At 43.4% G+C, this 19,361-nt stretch overlaps 1 protein-coding gene across 2 annotated transcripts in view; it reads right to left on the bottom strand.

Annotated features, from left to right (window-relative positions):
• EGFLAM (EGF like, fibronectin type III and laminin G domains) overlaps positions 1 to 19,361 on the bottom strand; it is a 173,214-nt gene that overhangs the window by 20,081 nt on the left and 133,772 nt on the right. For both annotated transcript variants that reach the window (XM_053303992.1, XM_053303993.1), the window contains exons 14-18: positions 9,422 to 9,547; positions 7,089 to 7,332; positions 4,525 to 4,636; positions 3,177 to 3,293; positions 1,797 to 1,977 (exon numbers count right to left, since the gene is read on the bottom strand). In XM_053303992.1, coding sequence (XP_053159967.1) covers positions 1,797 to 1,977; positions 3,177 to 3,293; positions 4,525 to 4,636; positions 7,089 to 7,332; positions 9,422 to 9,547 — 780 coding nt within the window. The remainder of the gene's footprint in view (positions 1 to 1,796; positions 1,978 to 3,176; positions 3,294 to 4,524; positions 4,637 to 7,088; positions 7,333 to 9,421; positions 9,548 to 19,361) is intronic.

Genomic DNA, 19,361 nt, shown 5'->3' with positions numbered 1-19,361 from the left:
CCTTGCCTACTACTAATAACGGAACTGTGAGTATCGAGGCATTACAGCTACAGGGAAAGGGGGGTTAGGTTCCAGGGTAGAGGGAGAAAGGCAAACAAATCAAAAACAGACCATAATGATGAAAAAAATTACTGCTGATCCCCCATGTGCCCAGGAATGCCTCTTAAAGGACTAAATGCCTCCAAATGCCTCCAAACCCCATGGAAAATCGTGGGGGGAAGTCAGAGTTTTTCAAGAAATGAGCCACAAAAGGTCTGGAGGGTGGAAGAGGAGAGCTGGTCTTATGGTAGCAAGCATGACTCGTCCCAGTAGCTAAGCAGGGTCTGTCCTGGTTGCATCTGAATGGGAGACTTGATGTGTGAGCACTGCAAGATATTCCCCTCAGGGGATGAAGCCGCTCTGGGAAGAGCATCTAGGTTCCAAGTTCCCTCCCTGGCTTCTCCAAGATAGGGCTGAGAGAGATTCCTGCCTGCAACCTTGGAGAAGCCGCTGCTAGTCTGTGAAGACAATACTGAGCTAGAGAGACCAATGGTCTGACTCAGTACTGTATATGGCAATTTCCTATGTTCCTAAGAGACCTTGATGGCGAGTCTCACCCTGATCCCCAGTGCCCCCGCTGCCCAGGGCTTCCCTTCCGATCATCTGCGGGGAGAGTGGACTAAGCCCACTCACCCCGCAAATCCCGTTACAGCGAGTCTCACTAATTATGAGACTCGCTTCATGATGTTAAAGTCTTTCTGGTGTTTCTGCTGCCACTGGATGCCGTCCTTGGGAGCCTGTAGGGAGCCCAGGGGAAAGACGGGCGGACCCCTCCTCTAGTGTGCTGCCAGGCAGCAACAGATGTAACTTCCATTCTTGGCAGGGGGCCTTTGTGCATATCCTTTATGATGTTGCTTGTTCTATTACATTTTTAATTGCTTTGTTTATATAACAAAGCTATATAGTGGAACCTGAAGGGTGGAAAGGCAGCCTACAAGGGTTTTAAATAAATACATTTAATAGGGAATTGGTAAAAGGGAGAATATCCATACTGTTTGCAATGAGAAGGGGGACTCTGGGGTTGGTTCTGGTAAACTGTAAAGGAAATGGTTTATAGATTTTGAAGGCTCGTGCAATTATAAATATTGTTGAGATATCTTCTTCTCCTTTTCATAATACTAAAACTTATGGTCACCTTGGTTGGAGGTAGATTTAGGACAGTCAAAAGGCAGCCACATGAAAACGTATCATTCTAGGACTGGGCCCAAATGGTCCCTCTTTTTCTACCACCCCATTCACATGAAGCAAACATGGGGGGAATTTGGGCTGTCTCTTGGGAGGATGTGTGGGGTGCGAAGTTGGTGTGTGGAAACCCACCACAGACTGCCATAATTTACCCACAACCCAGCTTCAAGCAATTCTATGGCATCACATAGCATCGCTCAAAGCAGGCTGATGGGGGGAAATGGCGGCTGCCAGCTGCCAGGAGGAGTGCTATAAAAAGTGACCTGCAGTGTGAAGTAAGCTAAGGCAGGGGGAATCAATTTCAGTCCCCTGTAACTTTCAACACTCTCAAGATATCAAATGAAAAGTTCTCACTTGGCGCAGCCTTGTAACTAACATAATGAACTCACCAAACAAGAGGTGGTGATGGCCACCAGCTTAGATAGCTTTAAAAATGGTTAGATAAATTCATGGATATTTTTCTGTCTGTTCCATCTCTCTATAAAGTTTAGTGGTACACGTTTATTCTCTCAGGAGGACTACTGTAGACACATACATTCTACAATTCAAATGCAAAATGAACGTTTCTTTACCTTTCTGGCACTGCTGCCCATCAAAACCCAAGGGGCAATCACATTCGTAGCCATCTTTCTTGGGGATGCAGGTCCCGCCATTGGCACAGGGAGCATTCACACAGGCATGGACCGTGTTCTCTAGGTTGATTCCAGATGTGAAATCCTGCTTCACGTCTATCGTCCGGTCATTCAGAATCATCTTTATTTAAGAGATAAGGTGAAAGCTTCAAAAGACTTCCTATTTCATGACTTTATTATTCATTTCTTAACCTAAGTAGTTTATTTCCCAACCAAAAGCAGAAGAGAAAAACACTGTTTGGAGAGGTCCAGCTGAACATCTGGTTATTTTCATCAGTGTGTTTCTTGAGACCAGCCTTCCAGGGGATTCCACGGTTTATTCTCAAGGGGAAGAAAAAGAGGAGGCAACATACATGAGCACTTTTGAGCTGTGTAACTCAATAGTACTTAAATTTTCAAAAGTTGAGTCAGAGTTATGAGCCTGAACTTTAGAGAAGTATTTGTAGCTCTGCTGTGAGCCAAAGCTGAGATGAGAGAGAAGCATCTTAGTGGATGCTGGTTTCACTGCAGCTTAGTAGAATTCCTCCCGCGCCAAGGTTACACGAGACACTTTGGAGCAACCCTGGCATTGCTGGATGAAAGCCTTACGGTCCTCCTGAAGCAGCTACAAATCTCATTTGTTTGTTATTCCTTTCAGCTAGTGCAGCCTGCAGATTTTGCAAAGAAGCCTACAAAGTATTAACTCTCTCTCTCTCTCTCTCTCTCTCTCTCTCACCAAACTATCTGCCTGGCACAATGATAGCCTGAAAGAAAAAGCCAGCTTTCTCACAATTTTCAAAAGCTTCCAGATGCCAAAACAAGTGGCTATTTAGTGTTTCTAGTAACTTGGTTTGAACTCAAAATTTGTTATGAAGCAAGCATTCACTTCCACATTTCAAGAGACTCTTGCAATCAAACAGAAGCCATCTGCAATATTAAAGCTGGTTTCCACAGTTTGCCTTCTGGAGTCTTTAAAAAGCAAAGTAAACCTATTATCTGATAAGCCTATAAAGGTTACCACCATGAGATCATTTGGTTCTCTGAATCCTAAAGAAACGTCTCAGTATGAAGCTTCAGTGTGTTCGAATTTCAGCATCAGAAATAAAATGTTCTGCAGTACTCTGAGAAATATCCAAAGTAAATTAGCATAGTGCCAACTTATGCCACAGAATTTCTGAAGGCACATCTCTGGCGCTAAGATGGTCTTGATTCTAGTAGGGACTACCTGCATGGGAGACAACTGGAAATCCCATGTTCATTCATTTGACCTCCTTGCAGGGAGGGCAAGATACAAATGAAGTCCACAGCCAATAGAAAATATATTATTTTGAACACATGTACCTTTTGAATACTCCCAGAAAAGGGCTTCAGGACACCAGAGTTCTTCTTCACATTATCATAATTTGGTACTCCACCAATAAATATGTCAGGATTGCACTTAATTTGTGTGAAAGCTCCCTGTCAAGGAAAAAAGTAGTTAAGGGGGTGACTTTAGGTTACTTTATCGTATTCTTACAAAACCGCTTCTCCAAATATACAAGGCAGTGCATGTTCCCAGTGACAAAAGAAGTGCTGTCTTGAGGTAAAAAGTTTGTATCTCCCACCAAAAAATAATAATTAATAAAATGCTGTAAATTATTGATTGCAAACGAAGATGATCAGGAGATTGCAGAAGTATAGCTGTAGTAGTTCCGAATAACAGAAATAGAGGTCATTCACACAATAAAAAAGTGAGCCCTTTCTCATGATCAGTGAGAAGGGCTACCACGCGTGTAGGGAAGAAGGCTGCTAAAACTTACCTCCCCTGCAGATGATCATCGGGTCCGTGCTGGGTGTGTGGATTGCGCAACCAGATGCACACCAGCTTTCCCTGGCAGCATGGAGGGTTGGGGGCCAGGACACATCGTCCCTGCCCGTAGAAATCCCATAATGCACTGCCCGTGTGCATGGTGCATTTTGGGGATACCCCCCAGCACTGTGCGGCGCTGACACATGATCATTTCGGCTGGGTTAAGGGTGCACTTGCACTCTTAACTTCAGTTACTGGGCAGGCTTCTTTGGTGGGTTTGCTGCCAGTAGTTCTTAAGAGCAGCCCAAACTGGTCTTGGCTTTGTTAGCCCGGTCTTGGCTGCATGTTGGAACAGCCTCACTGTGTTCTACCCGGGTTTGGGAGCCGTGTGTGCTGTGCTGCCAATTTTCAGATGTGTAGAAGCAATGTAAGAGGAAAACTGGGGTAGCTTTTCCTCCTACCTTGCTTCCACACAACCAAAAATTGCCAGCACACACAGCTTCCAAATCTGGGTAGAACACCATTTTTTATTGTGTGAATGACCTCATAGATTTTCTTTCTGAGCTTTGGGCAGAATTTCTCTATTAATGCAGAGGTTCTCAAACCTCGGGCCCAGATGTTGTTGGACTTCAACTCCCATCATCCACAGCCACAATGGTCTTTGGGAACCATTGTTTAAGAACCCTTTTATGAATGCAACCAAAAATGACACTGACTTTATTTTGCCGCAGCATTGTTGCTGAGTTTGGATAAATATCTGCTGAACCACTTCTTTGGTTTTTGAACAGCAAATCAGAAAATATCCAAAGCAAACAGCACAATTGCTGAATAAGCACAGCATTTAAAATCAAATCACTATCTGTGTTGTTTGTGGGTACGTAACTAAAAACATTTTGTCACCTCCGCCATTCCTTCAACCGGCTTTTGCTGATCAACCTGCAATATGCCATTTTTTGCTGTGCGAGACACTTTTAATTCATGCCACTGGTTCAAACTTACAGGTTCTTCACTCCTGTTTAAGAACGAAAAGAAGATTTTCACACCTTCCAACATCTGGCAGAAGCAAAGAGTTATGCTTGGTTTGCAAGACATGAACAGAGGCAGAACATGGTAGCGGGCAAACCCAATAGGCAAATCCTCTTCCAAACATTAATCTTCCAGACATGAACTACAAAATATACTGTTCCATCCCATCTATGAAACACATCTTTACACTTAGGCAATCAAACTTTGTACTGTATATTCTCTCAAAATCAGGATTTCAGAATTTTGGAATGTATTACATTGTAACAAAAGGGTGTAAGAGCTCAGCTCAGAGGTACAACACATGTTTGCACAAAGAAAAATCCATGTTCCATCCCAGGCATCTCCAAACAGACCTTAGGTAATGAGACTTGGAAAGACTTTTGCCTCTGTGAGCTGCTGTTGTCAAAATAGGCAATAGTGGGTTACATGGATTAAAGGTTCGATTCATTATAGATAAACCATTGTCTGAAACCATGGAGAACTGCTGCCACTCATTGCAGACAATGCTGAGCTAGATGGGCCAATTATCTGACTTGGTATAATGCCAGGGATTGAACCTGGGAGCTTCTGCATGCAAAGCAGATGCTCTACCATTGAGCTCTGGCCCCATCCCAAAATCAGTTTAGAATCAGCCAAGGGCACAGTCCCTACCTTCCTACTCTCTCTTTGTGAGAGCAGCCTATGTGCCAAGGCATGGAGAGGACTAGGAAAATGGAAATGTTTGTGTAAAGACCAGGTGGGTGCCCAGCTGAAGACTGGCAAGAAGGGATGTGGCAGGAGGAAGGGCTATAAAAGACCCTATGGGGGAACTGTAGGAGTAGTTGGATCGTGCCGTGTGTCCTACAGAATCCATTATAGTTTAATCTCTATCAGACATTTGTACACTGGGCATTCTCTGGGGATGCTCAATCATAACACCATCCTAATTATGAAAAGAGAGATGGAGAAAGAACTGTAATTCGCAATTGCCATGTCAGACATCCCACAGGAAGATTCTGAAAAGTACGAAGGTAATCTTTATAAATTGTCACTAATCAGAGAAGAGAAAAACAGCCTATATAGATGTAAACTGAATTCCTGCCAGACACATTCGATTTAGTGGAGTCTTATGGAAGAAGAAGCTGAAATGTCATATCAATTTTAACAATGCACAAATTTACATTTTAGGTGTGTGTTGCATTTTACACCTTGTCGCTGATGAGCTCTAACATTTCTGAAGTATAAATATCTCACCAGAAATGTTAGAAAAACATTCTACTAAACAACGCCTTCGCCATCTCCTTTTTAATTATCTGCCAATGTCACCCATTCTGTCTCCTTGTGGTCTTTGTTTAATAACAATTAGGATTTAATTACCTTGAGTAAATCAATACATAATAGGGTAATAATCACCTCAGATCAATATGTAATAAGGGAGCAAAATGGGACTAACAAGGAAGAATATGCTCATTATGTCCTCTTTCCTGCACTGGGGCATGTCATGAAAGACCTCTTCCAACACGTAATTAGAATTATCAAGGACTAAAACTTAATTTGGAATTCTGAGAACTACAGGTACATTTCTTGTGCTCAGTAGTTGTGCAAAATTAATATAATGTTTAAAGCTTTTCCCTTTGTGATTTAAAATATTTTTCAGTAATATACATGCATATAAACAGATTTGTAATGATAATACATCGGGAGTTATCTTATTTGAAATGCAGAATCATGATCTTGCAACAGCTTAACTCTAATCTATCAACCAGAATTAAAGAGAAGCCTAATTCATTAATTAAAGCAGGCGCACCAACATGAAAATTTTCACTCCCCTTTATATGATTCACAACCGCTATTTACAATATAGCAAATCGATGATGTAGCAAATCCACAAACAGATGTGTAGCAGCACAGTTTGGGTGGTCCCTCAACAATGCACCAGTATGCAATTGTGCTGTAGAGCTGATATCTCTATGGGGTTAGAAGATACGCCCATTCCAGATTAGCTGCATAACACAAATCCTGATTTTGCTACTTCCATTTCAGGATTAAAGACACAGTTTAAAAGAGCTTTTGTGAACTGAAAAAGGAGATAAGTCTTTTGAAACCTCAACTAGTTCCCAAAAGATGAAAAACTATCTTAGATTTGTCTAAGTGCATAACGAGAGAGATGAAATTGCGTCAAGCCTTCAACCAAGGACTAAAACATTCTTTGCAGGCATCAAAATACAGGTGTAATGCCGATAGTAGCAGTCATGATGAAACAATAATGATGGCTCTTGCCACAATCACTGTTTCAGTACTGGGGTCAAAATACTCTGTCATTTCACCCAAAAATTCACACAGCTAATCTTTCAGAATTCAAAACAACTATGTGTTTTATTAATGGCTCTGTTGAGATTTGCATTTAATGTGTTCAAATGACCATTTTGTTTGGTACTATAAATGAACAAACAATTCACCTGATTATAGCCGTTCCTGAACCACAGTCAAATCTGAATTCCACAAAGCTGTCCGCCATGCTAATGGAGAGGAAATCTTTGCTACCGGTGTCATAGCTGTATAAAAGGACTCCATTCTCTGAATTGGGACGAAAAGTGATCTCAAATTCCATAAAGGAAAGATAGTTCTGTGGCTCTAATGGCCAGGGAGTTATAGCGAAGGAGTTCAGGGTCTCATTGAATTGAGGTATGGCAAGGACAAAAGCTGAAAGACCAGGATAAAGAATCATATTACTTCAAGGCCCCAAGAAAGCACCTCACTCAGCTCTCCTACTTCTTTCTTTACAGTATACAGTCAAAACGATGTTACCAAAATAAAAACAATCACAATTAGAAACCACACACTAAAAAGTAAAATGTATAAAATGTAAATGTTTCACAAATAGCTCAATCTACACTCTGCAACTGGCTCTTATCATTATGTTCACCACCTGTGTGTGTGTGTGTAGATAGATAGATAGATAGATAGATAGATAGATAGATAGATAGATAGATAGATATCAGGTGGTATATAAATATGATAAATAAATGTCCCCTATTAACAAAAAGGGCAGAAATCCTTAGTGTTCCAGTGATAATTTAACAACAATAATAAATTGTTAACAAACTTTGCAAAAGCTCATGGTCAAACTGGTATGGATGTGCAAAATCGATTCAACTTGAATTTGGCCAATTCAAGCTATTCTAATCAAATCAGCCTGATATAAATCGAATCAATCTGAATCAATTTGACCTGGAGGGGGAAAGAGAGCCTCCTTTAAGCATTTCTTTAGAAAAGAAAGAGGTGCCGGGGCACCAGGAAATCTCCTTTGATGTACAGAGCCCATAGCAGCATCCCCCTGCAGCCCCTCAGCGGCTGCTTTTACAAACAAGAGGTGCGGAGGTGCATTTGAACCGCTCCTAGGAGTGGTAACTGCAGATCTCCCAGCAGTAGGGAGGTGGTGGCATACCAACCCGCAGGCGTGGTGAGGCCATTTAAAGCCTGGTGGGTTTTTGGCTAGAACACCGGTGTTTTAGCACAAAAATACTGGTGTACTAGCAAAAAGAACACCAGGCTATCCTTTTAAATATCCTTGCTGCATGTGGACAGGGAGGTCATTGGAACGAGGCCGGTGGGCTGTGGGGAGGGATGGTGGTTCGGGTCGCCGCCTCTCCACCATTGTATGCTCTGAAGTTACTGCTCCCAGGAGCAGTTCAAAGGCGCCTCCACATCTGTTTTAGTGGCCAGTGGGTTGGGGGAGGTCCCCCCTCCACTGTGGGCTCTGCACATCAAAAGGTAATTTCCCGGCACCTATTTCTTTTTTAAAAAAAAAATGATGACAGGAGGGTCTCCTCCTCCTCCCTTCCTCCCCCCATACAGGTCAAATCAATTTAGATTTGATTTGAATCTAATCAAGCACAAATTGAATCAGCCTGTTTGGGTGATTCAAATCAAATCGAGATTTTTGATTCGTGCACATCCCTACAAACTGGTATAATAATATCTAAAATACATATGGCTATAGTTTGATTAGGACAATAGTTATTTATTTAAAACCTTCCACCTACCAGTTATGAATGGAAGCAGAGTTTTCCCTGCTTCATGACTTAAGGTACTCTAAAAGATCGATTATGGCCAGTGTGGTTTATGCTAATAGGAATCTCCAATTGTAAAGGGAACAAGCCTTAGTTCTATTCATAACTGGTAGGCAAAGGGTTATAAATGGGTATTCATGAACAAATGAAATTGATAGTTCAGTTCTAAATCACAATTTGCATTACGTGAGATTGCAGCTGAGAAACCACTGTCTTGACCTGAAGATGATGAAGTGGACTGTAATCCTCAAAAGATTATACTCCAATAAATGTGTTAATCTTTAAGGGCCAGAAGACTCCCTCTTAAAAATTACCAGGTATGCTTGTATGATGTCATATTGACTGTGATCACACAAGTATTAAGTTTTGTGTTGACTGGGCTATCATAGACTGGGCTGTCATCAAAGCAGGATTGTTCTTGCAGACAGGATCTTATACTTGAGAACTGAGGAGGTGGCAGGAAGTAGAATGAAAGCGGAAAATTTTAGAGAGCAGGCATAAGATGGGGAATCATTCCAAAGTCTCAGCAAGCCTCAACAGCAGAATCACTGGTCCAAGAATGAAATTCCTCAGCTTAGCTGGGCACCAACATTGATTCAGCTCACAATTAACCCACAATGCGAATGAGCATTAGTATGCAGCTGAAGTTTGGTTGACATGTTAATTAAAGTGGGTGCTGAAACATAATTGGCTATAACAGCAGTAAGACATTATTTCACCTTCTTCACAGTGGCGACCTTTAAATCCAAGTGGGCAAAGGCATATGTATCTGTCCGCTTTGCTGGCTGTGCAGGTGCCACCATTAATGCAGGCAGCCTCATCACAAATTCCACTGCTGCATTCACCTGAAAGCAGAGAAACACCATATACATAGATTTGTCTTTCAAGTTACCCAAGGGATGGGTTAATTTAGCTACTTGTTTTCGATTACTGAGACAAACAACATCAGATCTGCCGGGTAAATGCAACTCATTCCCAGTGACATGTAAATCTAAGTACCAGATTAAGTGACTGAGCTCCAGGCCACAGAGACGTTGAAACGAGTACTAATCACATCAACTTTCTATAGGTGATAACTTGCCAAACTGCCTAGTTTTTTCCACCTTTCATTAGCTTCTTTCTTGTTCTCATGGACAGGCTGTTCACATCTCAAAATGTCACCAGGCTGTTTACATTACAAGTCCCATATTTTTGTTTAACCTCAATTATCTTAAGTGCTGCTTTGTTTGTTCAGCCTTTGAAGGAAGCTATGGTAAGTGCAGGAGGTGTTAAGCAGCAGGGCCTAAGCTTATTAGCTACTACGCAGTTTGTTGTTCCTTCCATCTGCATGGCAGGTAATCCATATTGCCAACATACGGGCTGCTATAATCAACATTTCCATCATCTTGCCATATAAACAGGAAGATGGCCGAAGGTAGCGGTATAGAAACTGTCAAAGACTGACAGATTTGAATGCCCCAAAGATACTTCTGAAGAGCACTTAAATATTTCAGACACACCATCTTATGAAATGTGCATTTAAAGTGATTCTTTTAAATATTATGTTGGTAACGTATACTGTCTCTCCCCACAGTATAGTAACAAAAAGCAGAGCTGAGTTAAAGAAGATACAGCTCCACAGATAAATATCTTATCTTCAAAAATATAAATACATGCAGTCTGATAATAATATATGCATTTTTGGGAGAAGCCAACGGTAAACCACTCCTGTATTCTATCAAGAAAACCACATGGCTCTGTGGTTGCCAGGAGTCGACACCGACTCGACGGCACAACCTTTCCTTTTTCCGGTAATAATACCTTAATGAAATATTATCACTCCAACTGTGTGTTCGGGCGATGGGCAGTGGCAGCCCATGAATGCGCCTCCGGTGGGGGGACGGGGCGGCGGGAGGCAACTTTAAGAGTAAATTAATTCGGTGGTCACCTCCACCGTCGTGGCACCTGAATGCTGTTCGGAGCCACAACGTGCCACCCAGCGGCCCCTATGGCGGGGAAGCACCTCCCCCACTCACCTGGCCGCTGGCGGGGACTCAGCTCCGTGGAAGCCAGGTGAGTGGCGGAGACGCTTCCACGCTGTAGGGGCTGCTGGGTGGCACATTGCTGCTCCAAGCAGCGTTCAGGTGCCACGGCGGCGGAGGTGACCACCAAATTAATTTACTCTTAAAGCTGCCTCTCACCGCCCCGCTCCACCCCCCTCGGAGGCGCGTTCACAGGGGATACTTTATGCAGTGAAGCATAAAGCTGTGTGGAGTGATGAGGATGGCATGAAGAGTTAAGGGAGCCATTAGTCAGTGCTTCCGGCTCAGGGCCATTTTTATGGCAGGACTGGTGAACCACCCATTCATGATTGAAAGTATGGGATTTGCTGGCCATTGATAAAGAGCCAAGTAAGAATGTTTTGCTTTCCTGCCCATTTGGCCATGGCTGTTTTATTCTTTTTCTTTTTCTGCCTACTCCATACTGCCCCAAGTGGATGTGGCTTCTTCTTTTAGGTATCTTAGGTCGCAACTGGTAGGAATCTGGTAGAAACATTTTGGGGAAAATATTGGTGGGCACACCCTGAGATACTCTTTAAGTGAATTAAAGAGGATTTCACAAGCCAAATCCTCTAGGCTGTGTGGTATGAGAAATGTTGGGCTGAGCCTCAGCAGGCAATTGCAACATTGCCACTCTCACAGAATGTCTACTATTAGGGGTGTGCACGGAAGCAGATGGTTCGGTTCCAAACTGGACCCGATCTGTACTGGACCAGTTCAGTCTGGCACCCCCTTGAACCACCACCACCATCACACCGGTTCCACAAGGGTTTTTTAAAATTTCCCTCTGGGGGAGTTGTTCGAGGCAGCGGGGGGTGGTGGTGTCCGCAGAGGTTCCACCGCTGGCCACCCTTATGCCATAAGGCCATTCTTCGGCCTTTCCCCCTTGGCGCGGTGGCTATATTGGCACGACCCAGGCCAAGCAGAGGCCTATTGAGCAGGCATGGCGGCCTCCAAAATGGCCATTGCACCAAGGGGGAAAGGCCAAAGAGTCTGTTGATGGCCTGGTCTCCCTCTAGTATGAGGAGTTGAATCAGGCGATTGACATAGTTGTGCCTAGGCATCCTCTCCCAACCTGCCAAGGCCAAGCAACGTCCTGGTATACAGGTATGTTGTCGACAATGAAGCAGGCTGGTAGATGGCTTGAGCGTTGTTGGCGGAAAACTCAGAATGAATGTGACTGAACACAGGCTAGAGCCCATATTAGGGCCTACTCTATGGCAGTGATGGCAGCAAAGAAATCCTACTTTTCCGCCACCATTGCGTCTGCTCAATGTCATCCAGTGGAGCTTTTTTAAGTGGTTCGGGGCCTCCTAGGTGAGGACCCCAAAATCCATCAAACAGAACCATTGGCAGCCCGCTTTGACCAATTTGCATTACATTTTACAGATAAAATTGCTCGCATCTGTTCTGACTTGGATGCTAAGATTTATGTGGTGCCAGAACTGGATGTTGCCAATGCACCATCTGGCCCTGTTATATTGGATGATTTTCAGACTGTGTTGCCTGAGGAAGTGGATAGGCTACTTGGAAGGCTGAGGCCTACCATGTGTGTGCTTGGCCCTTGCCCTTCATGGTTGGTCCATGGGTGGTGGAGGTGGTGAATGCCTCTTTGAGGCAGGGGGTGGTGCCCCCTCAGCTGAAGGAGGCAGTCATCAGGCCCCTCCTAAAAAAGCCCTCATTGGACCCAGATGATCTGAATAACTTCTGAGCAGTTTCTAACCTCCCCTTCTTGGGCAAGGTGTTGGAGAGCATGGTGGCATCTCAGCTACAGCTGCCCTGTATGAATCAAATTACTTACATCCTTTCCAGTCTGGCTTCTGACCTGTATATGGGACGGAAACGGCCTTGGTTGCCCTGGTGGATGACCTATACCAGGAGATAGACAGCGGGAGTGTGACTCTGTTGATTCTCCTAGACCTCTCAGCCACTTTCGATACTATCGACCATGGTATCCTTCTGGAACATCTTTCTGGGTTGGGACTTGGGGGCACAGTTATAAAGTGGCTCCGCTCCTACCTTGGGGGTTGTACTCAGAAGGTGGTGTGGGGGATGCTTGTTCCATCCCTTGGCCTTTGGCCTATGGGGTGCCACAGGGATCTATTCTGTCCCCCATGCTGTTTAACATCTAATGAAACCTCTGGGAGAGGTCATCCATAGGTGTGGGCTGCAGTGCCATCAGTATGCTGATGACACCCAGCTCTACCTATCTTTAAAGTCAGCAGACACCAAGGAGGCAGTGGATGCTCTGAACCACAGTTTGGAGGCTGTTCTGGACTGGATGGGGGCAAACAAGCTGAGACTTAATCCAGAAAAGATGGAAGTGCTCTGGGTTGGTAAAACTGATTATCTGAGTAGTGAGGTAAATCTGGTCTTGGACAGGGTCACACTCCCTCTGAAAGACAAAGTCCGCAGCTTGGGGGTGCTTCTGGACTCAACGCTGTCCTTGGAGGCACAGGTGGCAGTGGTGTGCAGATGTGCCTTTTACCAGCTACGGCTGGTGTGCCAGCTGCGACCCTACTTGGAGAAGTTGGACCTGACCTCAGTCACTCATGCTTTGGTAACGTCCAGATTGGACTACTGCAATGTGTTCTACATGGGGCTGCCCTTGAACACTGTTCGGAAACTTCAGCTGGTTCAGAATGCTGCCACAAGGTTGCTTGTGGGTGCAAGTCACTTCACGAGTATTACACCCATATTGTGTCAGCTTCATTGGCTACCAGTCCACTTCCGGGCTAGATTCAAGGTGCTGGTATTGACCTTTAAAGCCCTACACAGCTTGGGGCTGGAGTATCTGTTGGACCGCATTCATCCATATGAACCTGCCAGGGCCATCCGCTCGTCATTTCAGGCCCTGCTCATGGCCCCACCACTAACAAAGATCCGACTGGCTGGGACTAGAGACAAGACCTTTTTGGATGTGGCCCCTCGGCTTTGGAACGCCCTCCCTGAAGAGCTTTGCCATGCTCCCTCTCTCAGTGTTTTAAAAAACAACTAAAAACAGATCTTTTTAAAGAGGCTTTTTAATGTTTCACCTGTTGTGTATATCTGGTAGGTTTTTTAGTTTTTAGTTTTTATAATTCTTAGTTTTTAGATTTAAGATTTTAATTTGGAACTTTAAAAGCTAATGTTGATTGTGGTTTTAGCTTGGATTTTTGTTTAATTTGGTTAATTTTATTAGTCTGATTTTATATTGTAACTGCTTTATAAATGTTGTGAGCTTCCTCGAGCAGTAATGTACTGGAGGGGTGGGGTATAAATATTTTAAATAAATAAATAACATACATGACACCACTGGGAGAAATTATCAGGGGGTTTGATGCTGGGTGTTATCAATATGCTGATGACACCCAGATCTATTTCTCCATGTCAACCTCATCAGGGAATGATGAAAATGCCTGCTTCTCTAAATGCTTGCTTGGAGGCGGTAATAGGCTGGATGATGGATAACAAACTGAAGTTGAATCCAAATAAGACAGAGGTATCGACTGTCGGGGGGTCGGGACCCAAGAGATGGGTTAGATCTGCCAATTCTGGACAGGGTTACACTCCCCGTGAAAGATCAGGTACGTAGCTTGGGAGTGCTCCTGGACCCAAAGCTCTCCCTGATTTCTCAGGTTAAGGCAGTACTTGAGGCTGAGGCAGTGCCAGGAGCACTTTTTATCAGCTTCAGCCAATATGACAGCTACATGCATTTCTGGAGGTAAATGACCTTATAACAGTGGTACATATGCTGGCAACCTCCAGGCTTGACTACTGTAATGGGGCTGCCTTTATACATAGTCTGGAAACTACAATTGGTACAGAATAAAGCAGCCAGATTGGTCTCTGGGACAACTCGAAGGGACCACAAAACACCAGTTTTAAGGGAACTGCACTGGCTGCCGATATGTTTCCGGGTGAAATACGAAGTGCTGGTTATTACCTATAAAGCCTTTAATGACTTGGGTCCATGGTATTCAAGAGAGTGCCTCCTTTGTCATGAAACCTGCCAACTGTTACGATTTTCTGGAAGGTCTGGATATGGTTGCCACCGGCTCATTTAATGGCCACCCAGAACCAGGCTTTCTCTGTGGCTGCCCCGGGGCTTTGGAATATGCTCCCTGCTGAAATAAGAGCATCTCCTTCTCTGTTTGTTTTCAGGAAGACCCTCAAGACTCACCTGTTCTCACAGGCTTTTAATTAGAATTAATTTTAATAATTTGTTTTAATGATTGTTTTATGTTACTGTCTTTATTTCTGGTTTTTATGCTACTGTTTTAATTGTGTTGTATTTTACCACCTAGAGATGTACATATATGTACAGATGTACTTATATGTACATATGATTGATAAATACATACATACATACATAGTAATACGTTCTCTTAAATACCCTGGGCCTAAGCGGTTTATAGGTTATAACCAGCATCTTGTATTTTGCCCAAAAACCTACTGGTAGCAAGTGTAGTTCTTTTATATAGGAGTAATATGGTCTCCTCAAGATGACCTGGAGACCAACCTGGCTGTTTTATTTTATTTTATTTTATTTTATTTACCACATTTATATACCACCCAAACTTTCGTCTGTTGCATTTATCAACTGCAGTTTCCAAACTGTACAAAGGCAGCACCAAATAGAGCACATTGCAGTAGTCAAATCTGGAGATTACCAGCATATGTACCATTATACTGAGGTTGTTTATCTCAAGAAATGAATGCAGCTGGCATATCAGCCGAAGCTAATAGAAAGCACCTCTGGCCACCTCCAGCATCAAGGGCAGGGTGCCTCTGAGTAACAGTTGCAGGGGAGTAATGGCAGGAGAGAGGGCACGCCCTCAACTCCTATCTGTGGCTTCCAGCGGCATCTGGTGGGCCACTGTGCGAAACAGGATGCTGGACTAGATGGGCCTTGGGCCTGATCCAGCAGGGCTGTTCTTATGTTCTTATGGCCACTGCCTCAGCCTGAGACACCAGAGAGACGTTTCGGACCAGAAGCACTTCCGAACTGCATACCTGTTCCTTTTGGGGAATTATGACCCCATCCAGAACTGGCTGATCAAAATTGCCTCCTGAGTACAGATCCCACACCACACAATAAGTATCTCCCTCTTATCTGGATTCAGTCTCAGTTTGCTATCCTTCATCCAGCCCATCACTGCCTCCAGGCAGGGATTTAGGGAGGTTATGCCCTTTGCTAATAACTCTGACATGGAGAAATAGATTTGGGTGTCATCAGAATACTGATAACCCCCTGCATGAAATCTCCCGATGATCTCTGCCAGCGGTTTTATGTAGATATTAAAAAGCAGTGGAGACAGTATGGAGCTCTCAGGAATGCCATATAAAAGTTCACGTCTGTGGGGATAAACAGTCTCCAAGTGAAACCATCTGGAATCTGCCTGAGAGGTAGGAATGGAACTGCTTCAAAGCAGTGCCTCCCATCCCAACCCTCTCAGACGGTCCAGAAGGATACTATGGTCAATGGTATCGAAAGCTGCTGAGATTAAAAAGTACCAACAGTCACACACCCTCTGTCAATTCCTCATTGGAGATCACCCATTAAGGCCAACCAAGGCAGTCTCCATCCCATACCCCACCCAAAAACCAGTCTGGAATGAGTCTAGATAATCAGTTTCCTCCAAGACTGCCTGCAGCTGGGAGGCCACCACCCTCTCAATTACCTTGCCCCCAGCCATGGAAGGTTGGAGATAGGCCTATAGTTGCTTAACTCTGAGGGATCCAATGCAGACTTCTTCAGAAAAGGTCTAATAATTGCCTTGTCCGATATTGTTCTATTCTTCAATCCTTGTCTTCTTGGTTCCATGTAATATTCTAATTTTCTGAGATTGTGGATTTGGGGTTTTCATGAGCTGTACGCCATGATCATCACAATTATAACAAATTAAGGCTTGACTTATCTCGCTTTGCATGTAATGCATCTGTCTCATATATCAGTTTCACCTTTTAATTTGCATTACTGAAATTAATGGACTTTTGCACGATATTCTAATTTTCCGAGTTTCACCTGTAGACTCTGCAATAATTGTGGGGTCTCAGTCTGTCAGCCTGAATATGAGAGATTTTATCCACACAAAAACTCATTTAAGATGTCACAATGGATAATTGATAGTTCTAAATTTTGATTCAAGGGAGGAGGGGCATATACTAGCCCACTCTAAACAACTCCACTGTGCATGAACTTGCAAGGTGCAAAACAGGCAGAAAAGAATCACTTCTTTGCCAGCAACATATATTGCCGGAGCATAGATCTTCAAATGTGCTCTATGTTGTACTCTCTCGGATTTGACTAGCCATTATCTCCATGGTGGAGGGGAGGGAAGTGAGCTCATTTGTCAACTACAGAAATTAAACACCAGTGCCAGCAAATATATGAACCAAGATGACAGTTTCCTGATGATGATGATGATGATGATGGTGGTGGTGGTGGTGGTGGTGGTGATGATGATGATGATGATGATGCACATGGTGCTACAACAATAGAGTTCATGTTCTCATATAATTGATCTCCAAAATCAATCTCAAAGTTGAATCTGGGTCAAACTCCTCTGAGGTACAGACCTGTTCACAGCAAACAAAAAGTCCCCCAGAGGAAATTCTACAATTATGTCACAGCTGGATGGTGGTTTGCCACCTCTGGGGAATGCTAGCAACTTTAAAGTTAAGTCGCCATGAGAATCTTGATATCCCCAAGTGATTCTCTCAGGAGATGGTCTGCATTGTAACCTTTCAGAACATGCTTCTAACAAGGTGGGAAGCAGATTTTACACAGCCTCCCTACCATTAACTGGGGAGAGCAACCAGACATTGCAATGTTTCCCTTGCATAGTTTCCAAAGGAAGAGGAAACTTCAAATTCCTAGGGCCCTACTAAAATCTGCTTGCGGTGATAACCCTCCATCACTTGTTTCACAACCCACACAGTTCAGGAAAATTTGAATGACAAAATATCTTGACTTGTACACTAGTAGAATCCAATTCATCATCCACTAAAGATTGATGAGTCATGTTGATATAAATGCCACTAGCAACAAATCCTATAGAATGAAAGACAGCCTTGATAACACACTGAAAAGGAAACATCAAGGGGACTGAATTGAGTTATCAGGCTTAAGGAATAAAAACCCATTAATCCAATCAAAGATATTTTCAGACATATGCCATCAACTGATCACCTCTTCTCTTCCCATCTGCTCACTCAGTCATCATCATCGTTTTATAACATCTTCAGACTGGGGTATTCAAGGCTTCTTGGACAAAATAAAACATGGGCAATATATGTTCTCATCCCTCATTTAATGAAAACAGATTGGCTTCAGAAATTTAAACGGTAAAAGTCTGCCTTTCAGTTTTGCAAGACCAACTCTGCACAGTTCTGTGAAGCGTGGAGTGCTTCCATCTCTTATGAAAGTAGAGCTTTGGACTTGAAAGTGTGGGTTCAAAGCCTAGTTTATCCCAGTTCTTGCTAGCAATGATCGAGTTCAATCCTCATTCACCATCCATTTACAGGCAGCAAAAATTGCGGGGAGGGAAACTTTGGTGATTTCCAGGGAACATGAATTGGGGTGAAAGAGGAGGGCATAGGAGGGGGTAGTTTATGGATGATATATTTTCCTTAGAAGTTCCCTAGGAGCAGAGCTATGTGCTGAGACATTGTTCTGAAAAGACTTATGATGAATTAAAACAGTGGCCAACATCCACCCAGATGAGCATCACTGCACAACTTGTGTGGTGGTAGAGAAAAAGGGGTGAGCAGCAGCATGGTTTGGGAGCAACTTTGATCACCCACCTCCCACATTTCGAGGCAAAGTTCTCTACAGACAAATTTTAACACAGCCCCATTCTTACCATATTGCCTTAGACTAGAAACTGACAATACTTTTTTAGAGGTGAGATAGCATTATTGCTTAGGATGTGGAAAATAATCCCCTTTACCAGCTGTGAGAGACAACTTCACATACTGCATTTTTAGGATGTGTACCCCTCCAAAATTAACACGCATATGCTACAGACACTTTTCATATATTTGTCAGGGACCATGATTCGCTGCAGCTACCTGCTGAGTGTACGGTCAGGGAGAAACCCAAGTTTCCCTCTGTGTAAGTATGAAATAAACGGGTATTGTAGGGTTTTAATGTCACCAAGACCTGCAAAATGCTGTGTCCAGAGAGGACAGTGGTCCAAAATAAATGCTTGTGTACATTCAGGGCCATGACTTGAATCAAGCCACTTTCAGCTCTCTTAAAGCTACTTTTTCCTCCAGTTTCAGACAAGTGATCTTAAATTTTTTAAAAAAAATAATTCATGAATCCCCATCTCTTTCAGCCCCATGCCATAGAGGAATGGCCTGAATGCTAGAATATACAGATGGTGGCAGAATATTTGCAGCTGATGTCTTGGCTTTAAGAAATTTCTCATCGTAGCTGCAAAGATGTGACACAAAGCAACTTTCTGGGTTTGTTTGTTTTGTTGTTCAATGCTAATTTCACTGAGTGGCATGTCTGATTTGAAAGCTGAAATACATATTCTGTAAATCAGTAAATTTTACGGAAGGGTCATTTTGGGGAAGGGAAGGAGATTGCAGGTAAGGCTTAAGTGTACTGCCAGAAAGTCTCATGGCA

The sequence above is a fragment of the Hemicordylus capensis genome, chromosome 2, assembly GCF_027244095.1.
Source record: "Hemicordylus capensis ecotype Gifberg chromosome 2, rHemCap1.1.pri, whole genome shotgun sequence".
In the NCBI taxonomy this organism is placed as follows: domain Eukaryota; kingdom Metazoa; phylum Chordata; class Lepidosauria; order Squamata; family Cordylidae; genus Hemicordylus; species Hemicordylus capensis.
Note: the sequence above shows the minus strand (reverse complement) of the source record. Positions and strands in the feature narration are given on the sequence as shown.